This window comes from Carassius carassius, chromosome 39 (assembly GCF_963082965.1).
Source record: "Carassius carassius chromosome 39, fCarCar2.1, whole genome shotgun sequence".
NCBI classification, from domain to species: Eukaryota; Metazoa; Chordata; class Actinopteri; order Cypriniformes; family Cyprinidae; genus Carassius; species Carassius carassius.
The window spans coordinates 28,310,231-28,330,307 of NC_081793.1; the positions used below are offsets into that span (position 1 = coordinate 28,310,231).

Below are 20,077 nucleotides of genomic sequence, written 5' to 3' on the forward strand. Positions count from 1 at the left end.
TAAAACAGTCAAAACGTCATATTTTTTAACTGAAGCCATATTGTATCTGATCAACAACTTCTCATTAATGAGCAAATGTGAAATCATTTCAAAGCGTTTAATATTACCATGTTATTATCATGCATTTACCCCTTTTTGATTAATTAAAAAATAAAAATCATTAATTGAAATTTAAAATTAAGATAAAAAAGCTAAATATATTATTATCAATATTGATTAGAAGTCATCTGAATATATAATTGTACAGAATTTATAAGAACATATTATCTGAGAATTTCCAGTATTAACGTCTCTGAAATAAATGTAATTTAAATTATTTTGACTCTGTAACTCACGATTGCTCAAAAACTTCTAATAAAACAACATTAATATTACTCTGAAAAGTTTTCAAACAAAGTGAATTCATTTTACTTGAATAAACTTTAAATTACAGATTTTCTTTATCCTGCAATGGCTCATCGATCTGAATAACTTAACTAAACTAACAGAACTACTATCTGATAACTAACTAACTTTCACTTAAATTTCATTTTGGAGGTTACATGAGATTAAGGCAACTGATTTTAAGTCTTAAGTTGAAGTGGAAATGTTTTCGTGTACATCCAAGACATTCAAAATGGATTAACTGAGTTTTGTGCAAATTATTGGCTGCTAGAATCATGAAACCTTCAGAATTTCATCTTTATGATAAACAGTGTTGGTTCACCATTTAATCTCCAGCAGCGAAACCAGTTGAGAACCACTGAGCTCCATCTCTGATTGATGTCCAGTGAGGATTCAGTCTGTGTGTGGATGATGTCATCTCAAGGCTCCTCCTCCACTTCTCTGATTGGCTGGATGGTGCTGCTGGTGGATTTGTATTGATTGATCTGATTGGCTGCGTGTGTGTTGGTGTGTTTGCTTTGTGTGTTTCTTGGGAAGCAGTTCTCGGGTTCATCTGTGTACCAGTTTTTATCTGCAGAATGATTGACATCATTTACTGTACGCCTGAGGTTCGAGGTACACAAGTGAGTGAATGGAAACGTTACATATGCAAGCTCTGTCTCATACACTGAGGAGTTTGAAATGTTTCAGTTCATAAGTACATGTTGCATTCAGAGCAGGGTTATTATCGATAACTAAAACAAAACCATAAAAATGTTTGTTACTTGAAACAAAAAAATTTAAACAAAATTATCTTGACATAATTAAAATTGTTTTCTCGTTGTAACAGCTTAATTTTCTCGCAATCTCGACATAACCAAAGTTGTTTTCTCGTTATAACGACTTAATTGTCTCGTGATCTAAGTTGTTTTCTCGTTATAACGACTTATTTTTCTCGTGATCTCGACATAACCAAAGTTGTTTTCTCGTTATAATGACTTATTTTTCTCGTGATCTCGACATAACCAAAGTTGTTTTCTCGTTATAATGACTTCTTTTTCTCGTGATCTCGACATAACCAAAGTTGTTTTCTCGTTATAACGACTTATTTTTCTCGTGATCTCGACATAACCAAAGTTGTTTTCTCGTTATAATGACTTATTTTTCTCACGATCTCGACATAACCAAAGTTGTTTTCTCGTTATAATGACTTATTTTTCTCGTGATCTCGACATAACCAAAGTTGTTTTCTCGTTATAATGACTTATTTTTCTCACGATCTCGACATAACCAAAGTTGTTTTCTCGTTATAACGACTTATTTTTCTCGTGATCTCGACATAACCAAAGTTGTTTTCTCGTTATAACGACTTTTTTTTCTCGTGATCTCGACATGACCAAAGTTGTTTTCTCGTTATAACGACTTCCTTTTCTCGTGATCTCGACATAACCAAAGTTGTTTTCTCGTTATAACGACTTATTTTTCTCGTGATCTCGACATGACCAAAGTTGTTTTCTCGTTATAACGACTTATTTTTCTCGTGATCTCGACATAACCAAAGTTGTTTTCTTGTTATAACGACTTATTTTTCTTGTGATATCGACATAATCAAAGTTGTTTTCTCGTTATAATGACTTCTTTTTCTCGTGATCTCGACATAACCAAAGTTGTTTTCTCGTTATAACGACTTATTTTTCTCGTGATCTCGACATAACCAAAGTTGTTTTCTTGTTATAACGACTTATTTTTCTCGTGATCTCGACATAACCAAAGTTGATTTCTCGTTATAACGACTTATTTTTCTCACGATCTCGACATAACCAAAGTTGTTTTCTCGTTATAACGACTTATTTTTCTCACGATCTCGACATAACCAAAGTTGTTTTCTTGTTATAACGACTTATTTTTCTCGTGATCTCGACATAACCAAAGTTGTTTTCTCATTATAACGACTTTCTCGTGATCTCGACATAACCAAAGTTGTTTTCTCGTTATAACGACTTAATTGTCTCGTGATCTCGACATAACCAAAGTTGTTTTCTCGTTATAACGACTTATTTTTCTCGTGATCTCGACATAACCAAAGTTGTTTTCACGTTATAACGACTTATTTTTCTCACGATCTCGACATAACCAAAGTTGTTTTCTCGTTATAACGACTTAATTTTCTCGCAATCTCGACATAAACAAAGTTGTTTTCTCGTTATAACGACTTTCTCGTGATCTCGACATAACCAAAGTTGTTTTCTCGTTATAACGACTTATTTTTCTCGTGATCTCGACATAACCAAAGTTCTTTTCTCGTTATAACTACTTATTTTTCTCGTGATCTCGACATAACCAAAGTTGTTTTCACGTTATAACGACTTATTTTTCTCACGATCTCGACATAACCAAAGTTGTTTTCTCGTTATAACGACTTAATTTTCTCGCAATCTCGACATAAACAAAGTTGTTTTCTCGTTATAACGACTTTCTCGTGATCTCGACATAACCAAAGTTGTTTTCTCGTTATAACGACTTATTTTTCTCGTGATCTCGACATAACCAAAGTTGTTTTCTCGTTATAACGACTTATTTTTCTCGCGATCTCGACATAACCAAAGTTGTTTTCTCGTTATAACGACTTTCTCGTGATCTCGACATAACCAAAGTTGTTTTCTCGTTATAACGACTTAATTGTCTCGTGATCTCGACATAACCAAAGTTGTTTTCTCGTTATAACGACTTATTTTTCTCACGATCTCGACATAACCAAAGTTGTTTTCTTGTTATAACGACTTATTTTTCTCGTGATCTCGACATAACCAAAGTTGTTTTCTCGTTATAACGACTTTCTCGTGATCTCGACATAACCAAAGTTGTTTTCTCGTTATAACGACTTAATTGTCTCGCGATCTCGACATAACCAAAGTTGTTTTCTCGTTATAACGACTTTCTCATGATCTCGACATAACCAAAGTTGTTTTCTCGTTATAACGACTTAATTGTCTCGTGATCTCGACATAACCAAAGTTGTTTTCTCGTTATAACGACTTATTTTTCTAGTGATCTCGACATAACCAAAGTTCTTTTCTCGTTATAACTACTTATTTTTCTCGTGATCTCGACATAACCAAAGTTGTTTTCACGTTATAACGACTTATTTTTCTCACGATCTCGACATAACCAAAGTTGTTTTCTCGTTATAACGACTTAATTTTCTCGCATTCTCGACATAACCAAAGTTGTTTTCTCGTTATAACGACTTATTTTTCTCGTGATCTCGACATAACCAAAGTTGTTTTCTCGTTATAACGACTTATTTTTCTCGTGATCTCGACATAACCAAAGTTGTTTTCTCGTTATAACGACTTATTTTTCTCACGATCTCGACATAACCAAAGTTGTTTTCTCGTTATAACGACTTAATTTTCTCGCGATCTCGACATAACCAAAGTTGTTTTCTCGTTATAACGACTTTCTCGTGATCTCGACATAACCAAAGTTGTTTTCTCGTTATAACGACTTAATTGTCTCGTGATCTCGACATAACCAAAGTTGTTTTCTCGTTATAACGACTTATTTTTCTCGTGATCTCGACATAACCAAAGTTGTTTTCTCGTTATAACGACTTATTTTTCTCGTGATCTCGACATAACCAAAGTTGCTTTCTCGTTATAACGACTTAATTTTATCGTGATCTCGACATAACCAAAGTTGTTTTCTTGTTATAACGACTTATTTTTCTCGTGATCTCGACATAACCAAAGTTGATTTCTCGTTATAACGACTTATTTTTCTCACGATCTCGACATAACCAAAGTTGTTTTCTCGTTATAACGACTTATTTTTCTCACGATCTCGACATAACCAAAGTTGTTTTCTCGTTATAACGACTTAATTTTCTCGCGATCTCGACATAACCAAAGTTGTTTTCTCATTATAACGACTTTCTCGTGATCTCGACATAACCAAAGTTGTTTTCTCGTTATAACGACTTAATTGTCTCGCAATCTCGACATAAACAAAGTTGTTTTCTCGTTATAACGACTTTCTCGTGATCTCGACATAACCAAAGTTGTTTTCTCGTTATAACGACTTATTTTTCTCATGATCTCGACATAACCAAAGTTGTTTTCTCGTTATAACGACTTATTTTTCTCACGATCTCGACATAAACAAAGTTGTTTTCTCGTTATAACGACTTAATTTTCTCGCGATCTCGACATAACCAAAGTTGTTTTCTCGTTATAACGACTTTCTCGTGATCTCGACATAACCAAAGTTGTTTTCTCGTTATAACGACTTAATTGTCTCGTGATCTCGACATAACCAAAGTTGTTTTCTCGTTATAACGACTTATTTTTCTAGTGATCTCGACATAACCAAAGTTGTTTTCTCGTTATAACGACTTATTTTTCTCGTGATCTCGACATAACCAAAGTTGTTTTCTCGTTATAACGACTTATTTTTCTCGTGATCTCGACATAACCAAAGTTGCTTTCTCGTTATAACGACTTAATTTTCTCGTGATCTCGACATAACCAAAGTTGTTTTCTTCGTTATAACGACTTAATTTTCTTAATTATTATTATTTAAATGCAAATATGTCATTTAACATTGAATATACCAGTAAATACAAGTTAATCAGTTAAAAAAAAAAGTCATAAGTGAAGTCTTCAAGATGGGACATTTTGGTACAATTCAACACACTTAATATTTGGTAAAAAAAAAATACTAAAATAAAAAAGCAAGACAAAACAAACAAATGAGCAGTTTCTCCAGCGACTTCACCAGAAAAGTTTCAGCAATATTTTTTGTATTTTTTATGCATTTATATATTGCTGTGTGTGTTAGACAGTTTTTTTATTATTAATATTATTTAAATGCAAAATAAGTTTTTCTTTTTTGGTGAAGTCCAGATCATTTGTATTGTAAATAGATTTTTCAAATGATTTAGTTTTAATCATGCTCATAAATTTGGAAACCAAAACCATGCATACTACATAGTATGTAGACACGCGAGCTGAATCTCTACAGACGGTTGCAATGGTAAAAGCATTCTCAATGTTAAGTGAGATCATAGATATCAAGAGATCAAGACAGCTACTGAACTAATGCAGAGCCCTGAATCCAGAGATGCATGCACTGCAGAGATGACCTTCAGCAAAACAGCCAGAACGGCCAAAAGCTGCTTTGCTTTCAGTCAGAAAGCAAAGAATTAATGCTGGCATGATGGATTCAATGCACTTTTCAGCTCATAACCATCTGAATTATGAGAGATGGTTGCAGTAATGACATGCATTTAGTTCCATACCTGAAACTGCTCTATTCGTCCTGGGCACACTTTAAAGACAGAGCAAATGGAGTAAGTTCAAACATCCTGATTTTCTCAGGAAACTCAATCATCTTGTTTTCACACACAGACATGTATATTTATTTACATTTTTGCATAAGTTAAAATTTTGCAATTTACAAAAATATATTTATTAATTACAATTAAAATCATAAAATCTAAAATTATACTTAGTTTAAAAAAATAGTTATCAAATTTTTTAATCATTAAATAATTTAATAATTATAATAATTACTTAAAATTACTAAAATAATGAAATACAAACTAAAATTAAATTATAAAATAAAAAAATGTATTTGTAATTGAGTTTTAAAAAAGTTATACATTTATAAAAAATTATTAAATGAAATTAAAAATATGAATTAGATTAATTATAATTATTAATTAAAAACAAGAAAAAATGTAAATTATCAAATTAAAATATGCAATTATTTACAAATGTAGATGTACTTTACGTTTAAAAATGTTTTATTAAAAAAAAGAATTAATCATACAATTATTATTATAATTACATTGAATAAAATAATTTAAAAGATTTTTAAATTGTGAAAAAATATAAAATAAAATTATAGATATATATATATATATACATGTATTAAATGCATTTGTATTTAAGTTTTGAAAATAATTTATCAATTCATAAAACAACAATAAAATGATAATAATAATAAATAATAATACAATCAAAATAAAAACATTTAAATAATAAAAAAATATCAGTGAAAATGAGGTGGACGGCAGATGCTCTAAGTGTTTTAAAAGCAAAGACTTCACATCATCAATACAGAAAAAAAATACTTTTATTATGTTTAAGATATCGCATACACTAGTTCATTAGAATCATATTAGAAAAATCTCTTACACTTGATATTTAGAGAATCAAAACTTTGGTGTAAGTGTCTTACTAAAGCAATGAATGTGAATTAAACAAAGCGAACAAATGTCCTGCTTGCTTCTTTGCAAAAGCTCATCAAACAGCTTTATTCTTGCAGCATCGCAACATTTTCAATTATGAAGTGAGTTGTACCAACCAAACAGGACATCAAGTTCAGTCCAGAGTTTAACAGCCTTAGAAATATGGAAAATATTTTTAATGGAAGATAAAACATTTGTCAAATTACTCTTTTCAAGCACAGGAACGTCTGCAAAAATCCCATTAACCCAGCATGAGGACTGGGGTGTTTCAATCAGTGTGTTTCCATTGGCTTCATTTCAGTTTGAGTTTCTAAATCGCAATGAACCTGTCAGGAAGGAATGACCGCTGACGATTAGCCTTTGTTTCACAGACGTCCAGCGTATGCGTATGCCATGCGTTTCTGTCAAGGCTGATGTGATTAAACTCTCAGTCATCTCAAGAAGGCAGTGAATGTGTGAAACATTTGATTCTTTATGAGCACATATATAATGATGTGTAAGTACAGTGGGTCCAAATGTCTGAGAAAACAGACTTTTTTTGCAAAAATGTAAATAAAATCTAAAAAGTAATTTTTTTGATATTTCTATAGTTCACTTATCTTATGTTTTGTGACATTGACCGGATACTGATTTTGTTCAATTACAATACATATTTATCCATCGTGTTCTTTATATTTGGTGCATTTGTTTTACATTTTGCTTATTTTGAGTATTCGTTGCTCATTTATTTATGTATTCACAATTTAGCGAATTAGACAGATTTTTAACAATTTCAAGAATCCATCCATCATTTGAATTTAATTTAGAAATTTAATAAAAAAAAAAAATAATAATTCCAAAGAGGAATAAATAAACTCAAGTTGTGAATATAAATTGTAAAAAAAAAAACATTCCAAAAAAGAAAAAAACATTCAAGTTTCTTTAATTTTTCACTGCAATTTATATCAGAAAATTTCATTTCTTCTTTTATGAATTACTTATTTTATGTATCTGTGATTTATTAATTTTTACCAATTTTTCTCCATTCCTACATTTTTTACATAATTTGAGTTTAAAAAATAATCATGAATTGCAAAAATAAATTCAAAATTATTTAAATTTTCACTGCATTTCATGTGATCGGAAAATGTCATATTAATTATTAATATAATAAATTAAAAAATTGCAAACATAAAATAAAATATATCTCCAGTACTTTATCCATTGTCCATGTCCTTTATATTTGATGCATTTGTTTTGTATTTTGTATATTTTCTAGTACGTATTGTTCATTTATTTTATGTTTTGAAATTGAATGAATTATATGGATTTTTCTCTATTCCTTACAAATTGTTCCTCATATAAATCACAAATGGAAAAAAAAATTTTAAATTTTTTTTTCATTTTCCACTGCAATTTATAAGATGAGACATGTTTATATTTGTTATTTTAATAATATTTGTATTGACATTTTATTTATATTTTTTTTTATTTGGAATTGATTGAATTGTACAGATTTTTCTCTATTCCTAAAATCCACAAAACGTTTGTTTTACATCATTTGAATTTTGTGAATCTAATTGTGAATCTAAAATGTATTTCCCCTTTAAATAAAAAATAAGTAAATCCAAAAAACAAAATTATGCATTTTATTCAATTTAAATGTATTATCTTGTAACTTTTTTTTAAGCAACTAAAAACGCAAGCCGTCAGACGTTTGGAGCCACTGTAGGTGGGTAACATGAGACAGCAGCTGTGTTATATGAGGAATATCAGGATGTAGAAGCACAGAGGCGTGATGCGATGATGAAACACACAACCGTTTGTCAAACTGTAGGATTAAAGTGCAGTTAAAGTGCAAAATGGTAAAACTGATTCATTAACCCAACACAGTGTTACCCTTGTAAGACGTACTGATGCTCAACAAAACCATGGTTTGTGGTGTAAACGCCGGCCGGTGCTTTATACAGATTCAACTTCTAGTATGTTAAAGATGCTGTACGAAGTAAACATTTGATAAGTGTAAAGAACTTAAGTCCGGGGTTTGTGTTTGTGAAACCGAAGTGTAGGGATGTGTCCGTGATGTCAGGCATCACACACACACACACACACCGACACATAAACGTGTGCAAAGGCACAGCTCAACGCCACGGACGCTTACAGAGCAACGTACTTCTGTTTGTCGCGCAGGTCTCGGCTCCGGCTGCGTCCCGGCCGGGCGGATGAGGGGATGGAGAGGGTGGATGGGCTCTTCTTGCTCGGGCAGTAGGTGGAGTGAGACGACAGGTTGGAGCGCGTCTGACCGGCGTTGTGGTCGAACTGCATCAGGCAGAAGATCAGATCTGTAGGCACCAGCTCGAAGACGTACGGAGGATTCGTGATCACGTATCTGTCACGAGAGAAACAAACGTACACAGCACTGTGAGAAAATATTTGACAGTAGTTTAATTTAACATGAATATGGAAACAACACAGTTACAAACAATCTACTGAAAAGCTCAATTAGTGTTGCTATATATATATATATACTGTATACACACACACACACATATAAAGAAATTAATACAGCATTCAAGTATTAAAAGTTTGTTTACATTTTCAATACAATTTATATGATCAGAAAATTTAATATTATTTATTAATACTATTAATTGAGTTTCTCATATTTTTATTGACATAATATTTCAGATTATTCATTAATACATTTTATTCATCTTGACCTTTATATTTGATTATTTTGTTTATATTTTGAGCATGCATTGTTCATTTATTTTATATATCCTCAACTGACTGAATTATACAGGTTTTTCTCTATTCTAAAAAAAAATGTTTTACTTATTATATTTCAAATAAATCAAATAAACTTTCGATTTATCTGTGTTTACACAAAGATATCGTGCATCACAACTGTGTTCAACATTGATAATAATCAGAAATGTTTCTTGAGCAGTAAATCATCATATTATTCTGATTTCTGAAGATCATGTGACACTGAAGACTGGAGGAATGATGCTGAAAATACAGCGGAGCATCACAGAAATAAATTACACTTTAACACAGTTTCACACAGAAAAAGCTGCTTTAAATTGCAATTATATTTCACAATTTTACTGTATTTTTCATCAAATACACACAATTTTGGTGAGCAGAAGAGACTATCAAAAACATTTTAAAAAAATTGAATCGCACCAACCCCAAACTTAGTCCCAAAGTAGATCAAACTAACCTGGTAAAGGTTAGTTTTAGCTCCTTTATATCAAATTTGACCTTTTCTAAAGAGCTGGTCCACTCACCGTTTGGTGCACTGGCTGGGTGCTCCCAGATGTGCGTCTCTTAATCGGTAGATCCCAAAACACAACATGTTGTACGTCTTCAACGCTTTACAGAACAAATCACCATAACATCCCCCATCCTGAAAACACAAGCAGGCCTTAACATTATTTGGTGGTACAGATTTAAATATATTTAATAAAATAGATTTAAACAGTATTAGTATTTGACTCTCAGGCCTCCAAACATCCAAGTGCCGTTGTATATATATATATATATATATATATATATATATTTATGTGTGTGTGTGTGTGTGTGTGTGTATATTTATTTACATTTTAAATATATGTTTTCCAAAACATGCTTTACTCTTAAATTGAGAAAATCAAAGTCATATATCTAAAAAAGTTGTGTTCCAAATTTGAGGTTGATATCGCAAAAGATTAGCTTTCAGTAAGATTTTATTTAAGATTTAAGATTTAATTCCCATTTATTTCCAACATGGTCATTTATGAAAGTGAAGTGACATTCGGCCAAGTATGGTGACCCATACTCAGAATTTTAACCCATCCAAAGTGCACACACACAGAGCAGTGAACACACACACACACACACACTGTGAACACACACACACACACAGAGCAGTGAACACACACACACACACACACACTGTAAGCACACACCCGGAACATTGGGCATCATTTATGCTGCGGTGCCCGGGGAACAGTTGGGGGTTCAGTGCCTTGCTCAAGGGCACCTAAGTCGTGGTATTGAAGGTGGAGAGAGAACTGTACATGCACTCCCCCCACCCACAATTCCTGCCGGCCCGAGGCTCGAACTCACAACCTTTCGATTGGGAGTCCGACTCTCTAACCATTAGGCCACGACTTCCCTCTGTAACCATTAGGCCATGACTTCGAACACTACAGTTGTGTTTTTTTTTAAGGACCATTTAACCTTTTCAAATTATGTTGATCACACACACACACACACACACACACACACACATACACACACATACACACAAAAGAATGGAAAGCGAATAACATTTAGTAGAAACATCTGGTACTGCACCCAAACAAAATTTTACTGAAAGTTAATTTTTTTCACGATATCAACCTCAAATTCGGAACACAACTTGTTTAGTTATATGGCTTTGATTTTCTCAGTGTTAGAGCAAAACATATTTCTGAAAATATATATTTCATATAAAAGTTTAAATTTTCATAATAAACAAAAAAAATTTTTTTTTCACTTTTATAATCTGCCAAGTTTCTCCTTTACTTAAATCTGTGCTCCAAAGCATTCAAGATTTTCACATTTAAAATGGAGTTTGGTTACGAGTTCATGTCGGAAATGTCATTTTTTTAGGTCCATGCCCAAATAGTGGTTAATAAGTAAAATAAATAGATCTGAACTATTCCATAGATATATATTTAGTGCCATAAATTCCTCTACAAACTAAAATATAAATCTGAAATTGTAAAAATGGTCATTTTTGATCACCACGCGAACAGCTCCAGAGGGTTAGACTTGAATAATATGAAGGAGTCGCAGATGTGGGCCTCACCCCGAGATCAGCGAAGGGTCCGTCGTAAAGCGCCAGCTGTGCGACGCGGCATCGGTCTCTGTTGGCCAGTGTCTGCGGTGTGCTGTATCCTCCACGCAGTGCGTTCTCCTCCGCCAGCAGACCCTCCAGCTCCGGCGTGGCTCCACCGGTCACCAGCGTCCGGATTAGGGTCAGAATATTGTCATTGAAGTACGTCTGAGATAGAGAGAGGAGTGTTTTACAGATGAGGTACGGTGCTGAGACCTGACACGGCTGGGTTTGGGTTCACTTACGGCACTCATTAATGAATCCAGCACACTGACGGCGAACGCTGTCCCACAGGCGAACGGCTGCGTGAGGTACAGCTCTGTGTCGGGGTCATCGTCATCATCCTGGTCCAGAAACTGGACGTTTGAGTCGTTCACTGCGCACACACACACACACACACACACACACACACACACGGTTTGTTAGGAATGTGTTGCACTAAACGAGTTTTAGTAAAGAATATTCACAGAAACTAATAACAGGACAATACAGGGTCAAAAATTAACACTTTCAGCAGCAAACGAGGGGCTTTGGCAGATAAATGAAACGGAGTTACTTTCCAGAGCAGCAGCTGGTAACTTTAATAAGAATTTTTAAGTTTATTTAGATGAAGTTTTTTGTTCAGACTTTTAAGCAGAAATGGAAAGGGATGATATGTATTAATGGGTCGTTCTGATAAAACATGAAAAAAGCTGAGTAATTATAGTTACTTAAAACAAAACAAAACAAAAATAATGTAATAAACTTGAAATAAATAAAAAAATAATAAACATGTTTAATTTTAGCTAGTTTCCAAAAGCAACATTTCACAATTACATTCAGCTTAACATGATGTACAAAAATAGCTAAAGGTAAAACTGAAATAAAACATTATAAAAACTATAAAGACATATAAAAAAAAAGAAAGAAAAAAAAACTGAAAATAGTAAACATTACAACCAATGCAAAACCTTAATAAGAAAAACTAAAATATCACAAAGTAACACTGTTAATGAGTTACATTTATAGAATGTGTTGCACTGCCTTAAAGTTGCTTTGAATAAATAAATAAAAAATGTAAAAATGCAACGGCAAAACAGGCTTTGGCAAATAAATAAAATGAAATGAAGTCCCTGGTAAATTTACTAAGAAATTTATTTGCAGTCAAATGTTAAGATTCAACACGTAATTATTGTACATTGTAGAACTATAATTACTAAAATTAAAAAATATATATTAAAACTAAAGATCCATATATATATGTGTGTGTGTGTGTGTGTGTGTGTGTGTGTGTGTGTGTGTGTGTGTGTGTGTGTATCGATTAAACAAAATTTACTAATTAATTGCACATTTTTCTCTGAAATTAATTGTGATTAATCCCACCAAATATGAAAGTTTTTAAATATACTTTTATATTGCAATAATTTCACATTCAATTTACAAAATGATAAATTTGTTTAGTGGCACCCTTTTTTATGTCTGAAGGTAAGTATCACTTGAGATTTTGAGATTTACACATTATCTGAAAGTTGAATAAATAAGCTTTCCATTGATTTATTAGGATCCAAAAATATTTGGCTGAGATACAACTATTAAAAAATCTGGAATCTGAGGGAGCACAAAAAAATCTAAATACTAAAAAAAAAAAAAAATGTCCTTTAGACTTGTCCAAATGAAATGGAACATGATCTTTACATAATATCCTAATGATTTTTGGCATTAAAGAAAAATTTATAATTTTGACCCATACAATGTTTTTTGGCTATGGCTACAAATACACCCCAGAGACTTAAAACTGCTCTTGTGTTCCAGGGACACACAGACACACACACAAACATACATACATATATACATACTATAAAGGTCCCATATTGTCAAATTTCCTGTCTTTTTTTCACAATAACTGAGGTCTAGGGGCTATTTAACTGCCATATAAATGTCAAATCAACATAATCAGTCCACATTAAAAGGCACACAGCCTTCATAAAGTAGCTGTGATTTTTCACGAACCGTTGTGACTTCTGTAAAAAGTTGTCGTCAGAACTACAGTCACCTCCTTCATTCACCACCCCGAGCTCCGCCCACTGTCCCACTCTCCTTTCATCAAACCCCCAGTCCAGACAACATCACGTCTGTGCCATTACTGAGCACTGAGCAACAACAGCATCAGACAGATGACTGACTGTCATCAGTTTGATTGTCTGGCAATGGCAGCAGATATGCAGTCAAATTTCTAATTGGAGGCTGTATTACGTCGAGTCTGGCACCCGACATCACATCAAGATGATATTTTAAACTCCTTACGTAGCCGAAACTGTGCTGGTTTGTGTGGGTCTCCTCAAGTTTCCCCTTTGTGTTGCTGCCTTCAGCGTCGGCTGACGCTAGTTACCTGTGGTTGGCCTGGCAATGTGTCACTCAGAAAATAACAGGCCAATCAGAAGAGAGGCTCATGAATATTAATTAGACAAGCTAAAATCTACCTGTTCTAAGCAGACTGTCTGAGCTGTAAAAATATAATGAGACGGTTTTTGGTAATTATACCGTGAATATATATTCTCAAGGACATCAAAACCTAAAATAAAACTCAAGAAATGTGTACAATATGGGACCTTTTTAAAGTAATAAAACTAACAAAAACTAAAAATTACATAGAAATCTAAAAATAAAAACAATTCCAGACACAAATAAATAAAAAATAATGCAAAGGGCAGTTTCATGGTCAGCAAAAATAATTTATGGCCAGAAAACGATGTCAAAACAAACTTAAAGATTACTTAAATTAAAATAGAAACAAAACCAATTAAACTAATTCAAAACAATAAATTAAAACAATGCAAAGTGTAGTTTCATGGTCAGTAAAAAACATTTATGGCCAGAAAATGTTTGGCAGAAGTGGCAGGAAGTTAATTTCGGACCCTGAGTCTTTGTGTGTCCTGTCCGAGACACTCAGAAACACGTAACGGAGTGACAGCTCATTTCTGAACAGACGACAGATTCGATCGCTTTGACAGGACTTATCGGTGTGTCTTGCCACACAGAAGCACACGGGATTCACAGCATGCTGCAGAAACGCTCATGCCAACAGTGAAAACACCGGAGAGGAACAGAAGAAGAGCTCCAGGAACACAGTCCAGAGGATGAGAAACCAGTCGCCGTCAGCTCTTCTTACCCAGCTCCGTGATCATTGGGATGTTGTTCCCGCTGCTCTTGTCCTGGCTCAGACAAACCAGGGGCAGCAACTTCTCTGTTTTAGCTAGCAGCATAAAACAAGCAGTTACCAAAACCACCCGAGTAGTTGTTGTGCACTTTACAACTAAACCCTGAAACTAGCTTCAAAATCATTTCAGCTACTGTTACTAAAACAGCCATTTACGCTCAAATGTTTTGAGGTCACTATTTTTAACAATAAGGTTCCACATTAGTTAACTAAATTAGTTAAACTAACAATAAAAATATTTTAAAGCATTTATCTTCGTTAATTTCAACATTTACTAATTAATAATTATTAAAATCACAAGAATTTGTTAATATTATTTAACTGGCTTGAGCTGACATGAACTATTAACAATGAACAGTTGTATTTTTATTAACTAATGTCAGCTTTATTATAAGTAAGTAAAACCATAAAACTGTATTTCAAGTGATGAAAGATTTAACTTGAAATCAAATGACGAAAATTAATTTCTAATTTTCATTTCGTTTATTATTATTTATATTTAAATATATATTTATATTTAATATTTAAGTCAAATGAACCTTTACAGACATATTCAAAAAAACTAATAAAAATATCAAAAACACAAAAAAATTACAAAAACTAAAAATGTAAAATATTGATTAAAAATTTAAATAGTAGCTCAATGATACTACAATAGTACCTACATTAACAAAGACAAATAAATACTGTAAAGAAATCATTGAATTAACTCACATTAACTAATGGGACTTTACTGTGAAGCTATTTTTATGTTTTTGGAAGAAGTTTCTTCTGCTCACCAAGTCTGCATTTATTTGATTAAAAATACAGTAAAAACAATAATATTCTGAAATATTATTATAATTTAAAACAGCTGTTTTCTAGGTTCATATCTATTAAACTGTGATTTATTTCTGTGATGCTCCGCTGTATTTTCAGCATCATTGTCTTCAGTGTCACATGATCTTCAGAAATCAGAATAATATGATGATTTACTGCTCGAGAAACATTTCTGATTATTATCAATGATGAAAACAGTTGTGCTGCACAATATTTTTGTGGAAACCGTGATGCATTTTATCTTTCAGGATTCACAGATGAATAGAAATAGAAATCTTTTGTAACATTCTAAATGCCTTTAGGTCAATTTCATGCGCCCTTGCTGAATAAAAGTATTAATTTGTGCTTAAATGTGAGTGTAACATGAAATTCACCGAGCTCTGTGATGATGGGAATGTTTGCTCCGGTGGTTATGGACATCTGCCGCACCAATCCGTGCACGGGACTGTTCTCTGGAGACGAGCGATCCATTCCAGGAGGAGTGAAACCTGCAGCAGAACAAAAATACATGAACACAGGGTCATTCCATGTTTAATCAACCACATTTCAGAAACTTCCCCAGCTCCAATTTTTGACTTTGTCAAGAAAGACGAACATTAATAGCGATGAATGCTAAAATATTAAATGTCATGGATGAATATTTACTGAGCACTCTTCTTTAGAGGGGGGTCAAAACGTCATTTTCACCTGAGATTTGGAGCCAGTTAACAATCTTTGTTGCATTATATGCCAATGGTGGCCAATCAAAAATGGGGGAAAAAAGCACGTTTTTAAGCTTTTTTCTTAAGTTTGCAGGCCTGTAACTCAAGAAGTATTAAATATATCTTAATGCCCTTTTAGATTTTGGGCCTTAACAAACTTTTCTTTTGGTATCTTAATTTTTTTAGGCTTCATATGTTTCAGTTCCATAGATATTAAAATCTGAATATAGCTCCAAAAGTCAATTGTACACATTTTCAGTGGTCAAAAACAAAAAACTAAAAGTTGACCACTTTGCAAAAATATAATACTTATTGAATTTATATTGTGATGTCTGAAGTGTAAATGAATCTTCTTTCCATCTATTAAAACAATTGTATAGAATATCCATGAATGAGTGCCATATAATTAAAACAAATTACTCGGGGGGCCACATTGAAATCCCCGTATCTCTGAGAATGAAGCATATGGGGCCTTAAAAATTATTATATCACAAGAAATGTTTATTAAGAACTACAATCTAAAAGGATATTAAGATATGTTTGAGACTTCTTGAGTTACAGGCTTGCAAACGTCAGGAGAAAAACAAAAGAAGTGCCTTTTCCTCATGTTTGAATAGTCACCATTGGAATATAATGCAGCACAGATTCCTAAAGTCAACAGATTTTACTAATAGAGCAACCAATCTCTGTGTAAAAATAGTAAAATGATGCTGCCATCTTTCTGAAGTCAGTTACACCCCCCTGTAATTTGGCTTCGAATCTCAAGTAAAAATGACCGCCCTACTCTACAAAATAGTGGATTATACACCCATGACATTTTCTTCATTTGAGTGTTTCTTTCAACGCAGTCTTTACCTTGAGAGTTGGCCTGCAGGAGTCCAATACTGTCATCAAACTGCATGGACTTGATGTTTAGGGACGCCAGAATACACTCCTTATCCTGCAGAGAGGCGTCGTCGATGTTGTTCTGATTGGCTGAGAGGATGACGCACATGTCACACAGGTTGATGTTGACGGCTCTCAGATCGGCCCGACTCAGTGGAGTCCCCTGAACAGGAGACACACGTCAGAAACACATCATGGGTTGAACAGACAGACAGACGTCCACTCACGGGTAAGATGGAGATTTTGGGGAAGTTGTGTAGCGTCTCCCACTCTCTCTTCAGATACTCCAGAGAGCCCACAAACACGATGGGCTTCAGCTCGTGATAGTGGAAGTTACTGGCTCTCAGAGGCATCACCAGGTTACGCAGACCAATCAGAGCCGACTTCACATCGCCGAAAATACAAACCACCACATGACCGCTCAGAACCGTCATCGCCGCCTCGCTGCGAGTCTGAGAGAGAAATACAGACCAGAGAACTGATCACAGACACTAGTTACTGTTAACTACAACTAAACTAAAATGATTATGCAGTGCAAATATACTACTATATTTGCTATATATAGGAAACATATATAGCAAATATATTCTATATATAGAATATATATAGAATATATTTGAAATATATAAAATATATTCTATATATAGAATGTTTGCTATATATAGCAAACATTCCTACCATCACAGAGCTCTGTGAATTTTTACAATTTACATAGAAATAATTATTTTAATTTAAAGTTGAAGTACTAAAATTACTAAAACTGAAAATGACCAAACAAAAACAGATTTAAAATTTTTTTTTTTTTTTAACATAATAATAATAATTAATCTAACATTAGTTAACTAAAGAATATACAACTTTTTTGTTAAAAAAAAGTCATAAAACTGGCAAAAACATATATACTTGGGTTATAAAAGGCAAATTTTCAAATTTTAATTTTATTTAAGCTGAAAAATTAAAATAACAACTAAAAATGGAATAAAAAAACTGTACTGACAAAAACTATTTTCAGAAAATACTTTGTTATATTTTAAGTAAATATTTCAGTAATCAAATTAATATTTTTCATTTAGTTTAGTTTAAGTTGAAGTACTAGAATGACTAAAACTGCAGCTAAAAACAATGAAAGTGATAAAACTGGCAAAATGACTAAAACTGCTTTAATTATTTCAGTGATTTTATGTTTGGCTTAAGTACTACAATTACTGAAGCTGAAACTAAAAACAACTACACTAAAACTGAAATAAGAATAAAAAAAAATATTGGAAAAAAAAGTAATAAAACTCACATAAACACACAAAAAAGGACTATTTCAGATAAATGCCAAGGCAATCTTTTTTAAGTTTAATTAATAAAAAAAAAAATATTATAAATAAATATTTATAAATTACAAACATATTTGACAAAATTAAAATAAAAGCAGAAAATATATAAATCTAAAGAAATTAAAATAACTACTGTAACACTAGTTGTGCTGTTCTAAAGTGTAATTTGCCTCAGTTCTGTTGAATGTCTGAATGCTGAATGTCTCTTACCAGCATGACCTTCTCTATGTCTTTTGATGGACACCAGTGAAACATTCCCGTCGAATCATATCTCTTTATGTTCTCATCCATTGTTTCCATTTGATCATGACCTGGGACCAACAACGGGTCGTGCCTGAAACAAACAAACCACAAAAACCAGGAAAAACTTGAGCTGGCCAAATGCATGATCCTCTTCTATCAACAACGAGATCAATGACATGCATCAGACTTTATACATCAGACATTTGCAGGGAATGAATTGGATGCTGGGAAGCGGGGCTGCTGTTAAAGGACGTGATTGAGAGCAGGAGCTCAGGGTCTCAGGGACGTTTGATTGGCCTATTAGAGGGGTGAAGGTTTCAGCATCCTGTTGAAGAGCGTTTCCATCCATCAACCGTAGCTGCTGTTATGACTTTATTCTACATCATTAGGCCATTAGAGGCTGAGCTGAGCTCCAGACGCTCTCCTCACCTCCTCCAGCTCTCTGTCCATCAAAATTAATGCGCAGCGTGACAGAAAACCACATGATCAGCATCACACCTGACGCCTGCTGTCAGAGCAAACACCAGAAACACGCTACTGTACCGCTGTACTGTATCACAAACACACCTGGGCATTAATGGGTTAATCTCAAGATATCTGTCAAGAACATGTCTCAAGAGCCATGTTTCACCTTCAAATAAAATTTTAAATGACATTAAAAAATACCTAGAAAAATATGCATTTCATATGCATACAGAAATTTATTTTTAATAAATTATTTTAGGACTACTATTTTACTCTATTAATTATTTTTTAAATTACATTATAATAAATGTATAGAAATTTTCTATTAAATTCTATTTTTACATAATTTGTTTTACAATTTATAAGCATAAAAAGTGTAAAGTATTATAGTAATATAGCATAAAAATAAATAAATAAAAATTGCTTTATCAGGAAATACTAAAACGATCTGTGGCCTTGGTAACAACAAACGGTTACCACAGTAACTATTTTTTATCGCATTCATATTTTATTTTTTCATTTTAAAATGTTTCAAAATTCACATAAAAATAATTGTCAAATTTTAGATGCAAAATCTTTACAGATTTATGAAGAATAATAATGTCAAGTAATGTCTAGTAACTGAACAAGTCTAAATTTAGTATAAAGGAATGATTTTGTTGCTGCAGTACAAGCAAAGATTAAATTATATTGCAGCATATATATACATATTTAAATGTCATTCAGATTTTATTTCTCATTTAAAAATGTCAAAATAATGTCACAATGCGGAATGCAATGCAATAATTATAAAAAAAAAAAGGAAGGAATTTTTTTGGATACAGACATAATAACAACAAAACTTTGTGCACTTATAAAATAAAGATAACAAACAAGGTGTGCTGTCTGCAGCCTTTGTCTGCGCTGATCTTCTTTTACAAACACGTCATTTAAATGAACTGTAACTCGTAACGAAGAGACATGAGAGTCTCACTACTATGA

The 20,077-nt window shown here is 32.8% G+C and overlaps 1 protein-coding gene across 5 annotated transcripts in view; it reads right to left on the reverse strand.

Moving 5' to 3' along the window:
- Positions 1-434: 434 nt before the first annotated feature.
- LOC132121731 (calcium-activated potassium channel subunit alpha-1a-like) overlaps positions 435-20,077 on the reverse strand; it is an 86,768-nt gene continuing 67,125 nt past the window's right edge. For all 5 annotated transcript variants that reach the window (XM_059531458.1, XM_059531460.1, XM_059531459.1 and 2 more), the window contains 11 exons: positions 18,599-18,722; positions 17,291-17,515; positions 17,034-17,226; positions 15,852-15,965; positions 11,708-11,838; positions 11,436-11,630; positions 9,889-10,007; positions 8,769-8,984; positions 5,663-5,691; positions 510-955; positions 435-476 (listed from right to left, as the gene is read on the reverse strand). In XM_059531458.1, coding sequence (XP_059387441.1) covers positions 804-955; positions 5,663-5,691; positions 8,769-8,984; positions 9,889-10,007; positions 11,436-11,630; positions 11,708-11,838; positions 15,852-15,965; positions 17,034-17,226; positions 17,291-17,515; positions 18,599-18,722 — 1,498 coding nt within the window. In that variant the 3' untranslated portion in view covers positions 435-476; positions 510-803. The remainder of the gene's footprint in view (positions 477-509; positions 956-5,662; positions 5,692-8,768; positions 8,985-9,888; positions 10,008-11,435; positions 11,631-11,707; positions 11,839-15,851; positions 15,966-17,033; positions 17,227-17,290; positions 17,516-18,598; positions 18,723-20,077) is intronic.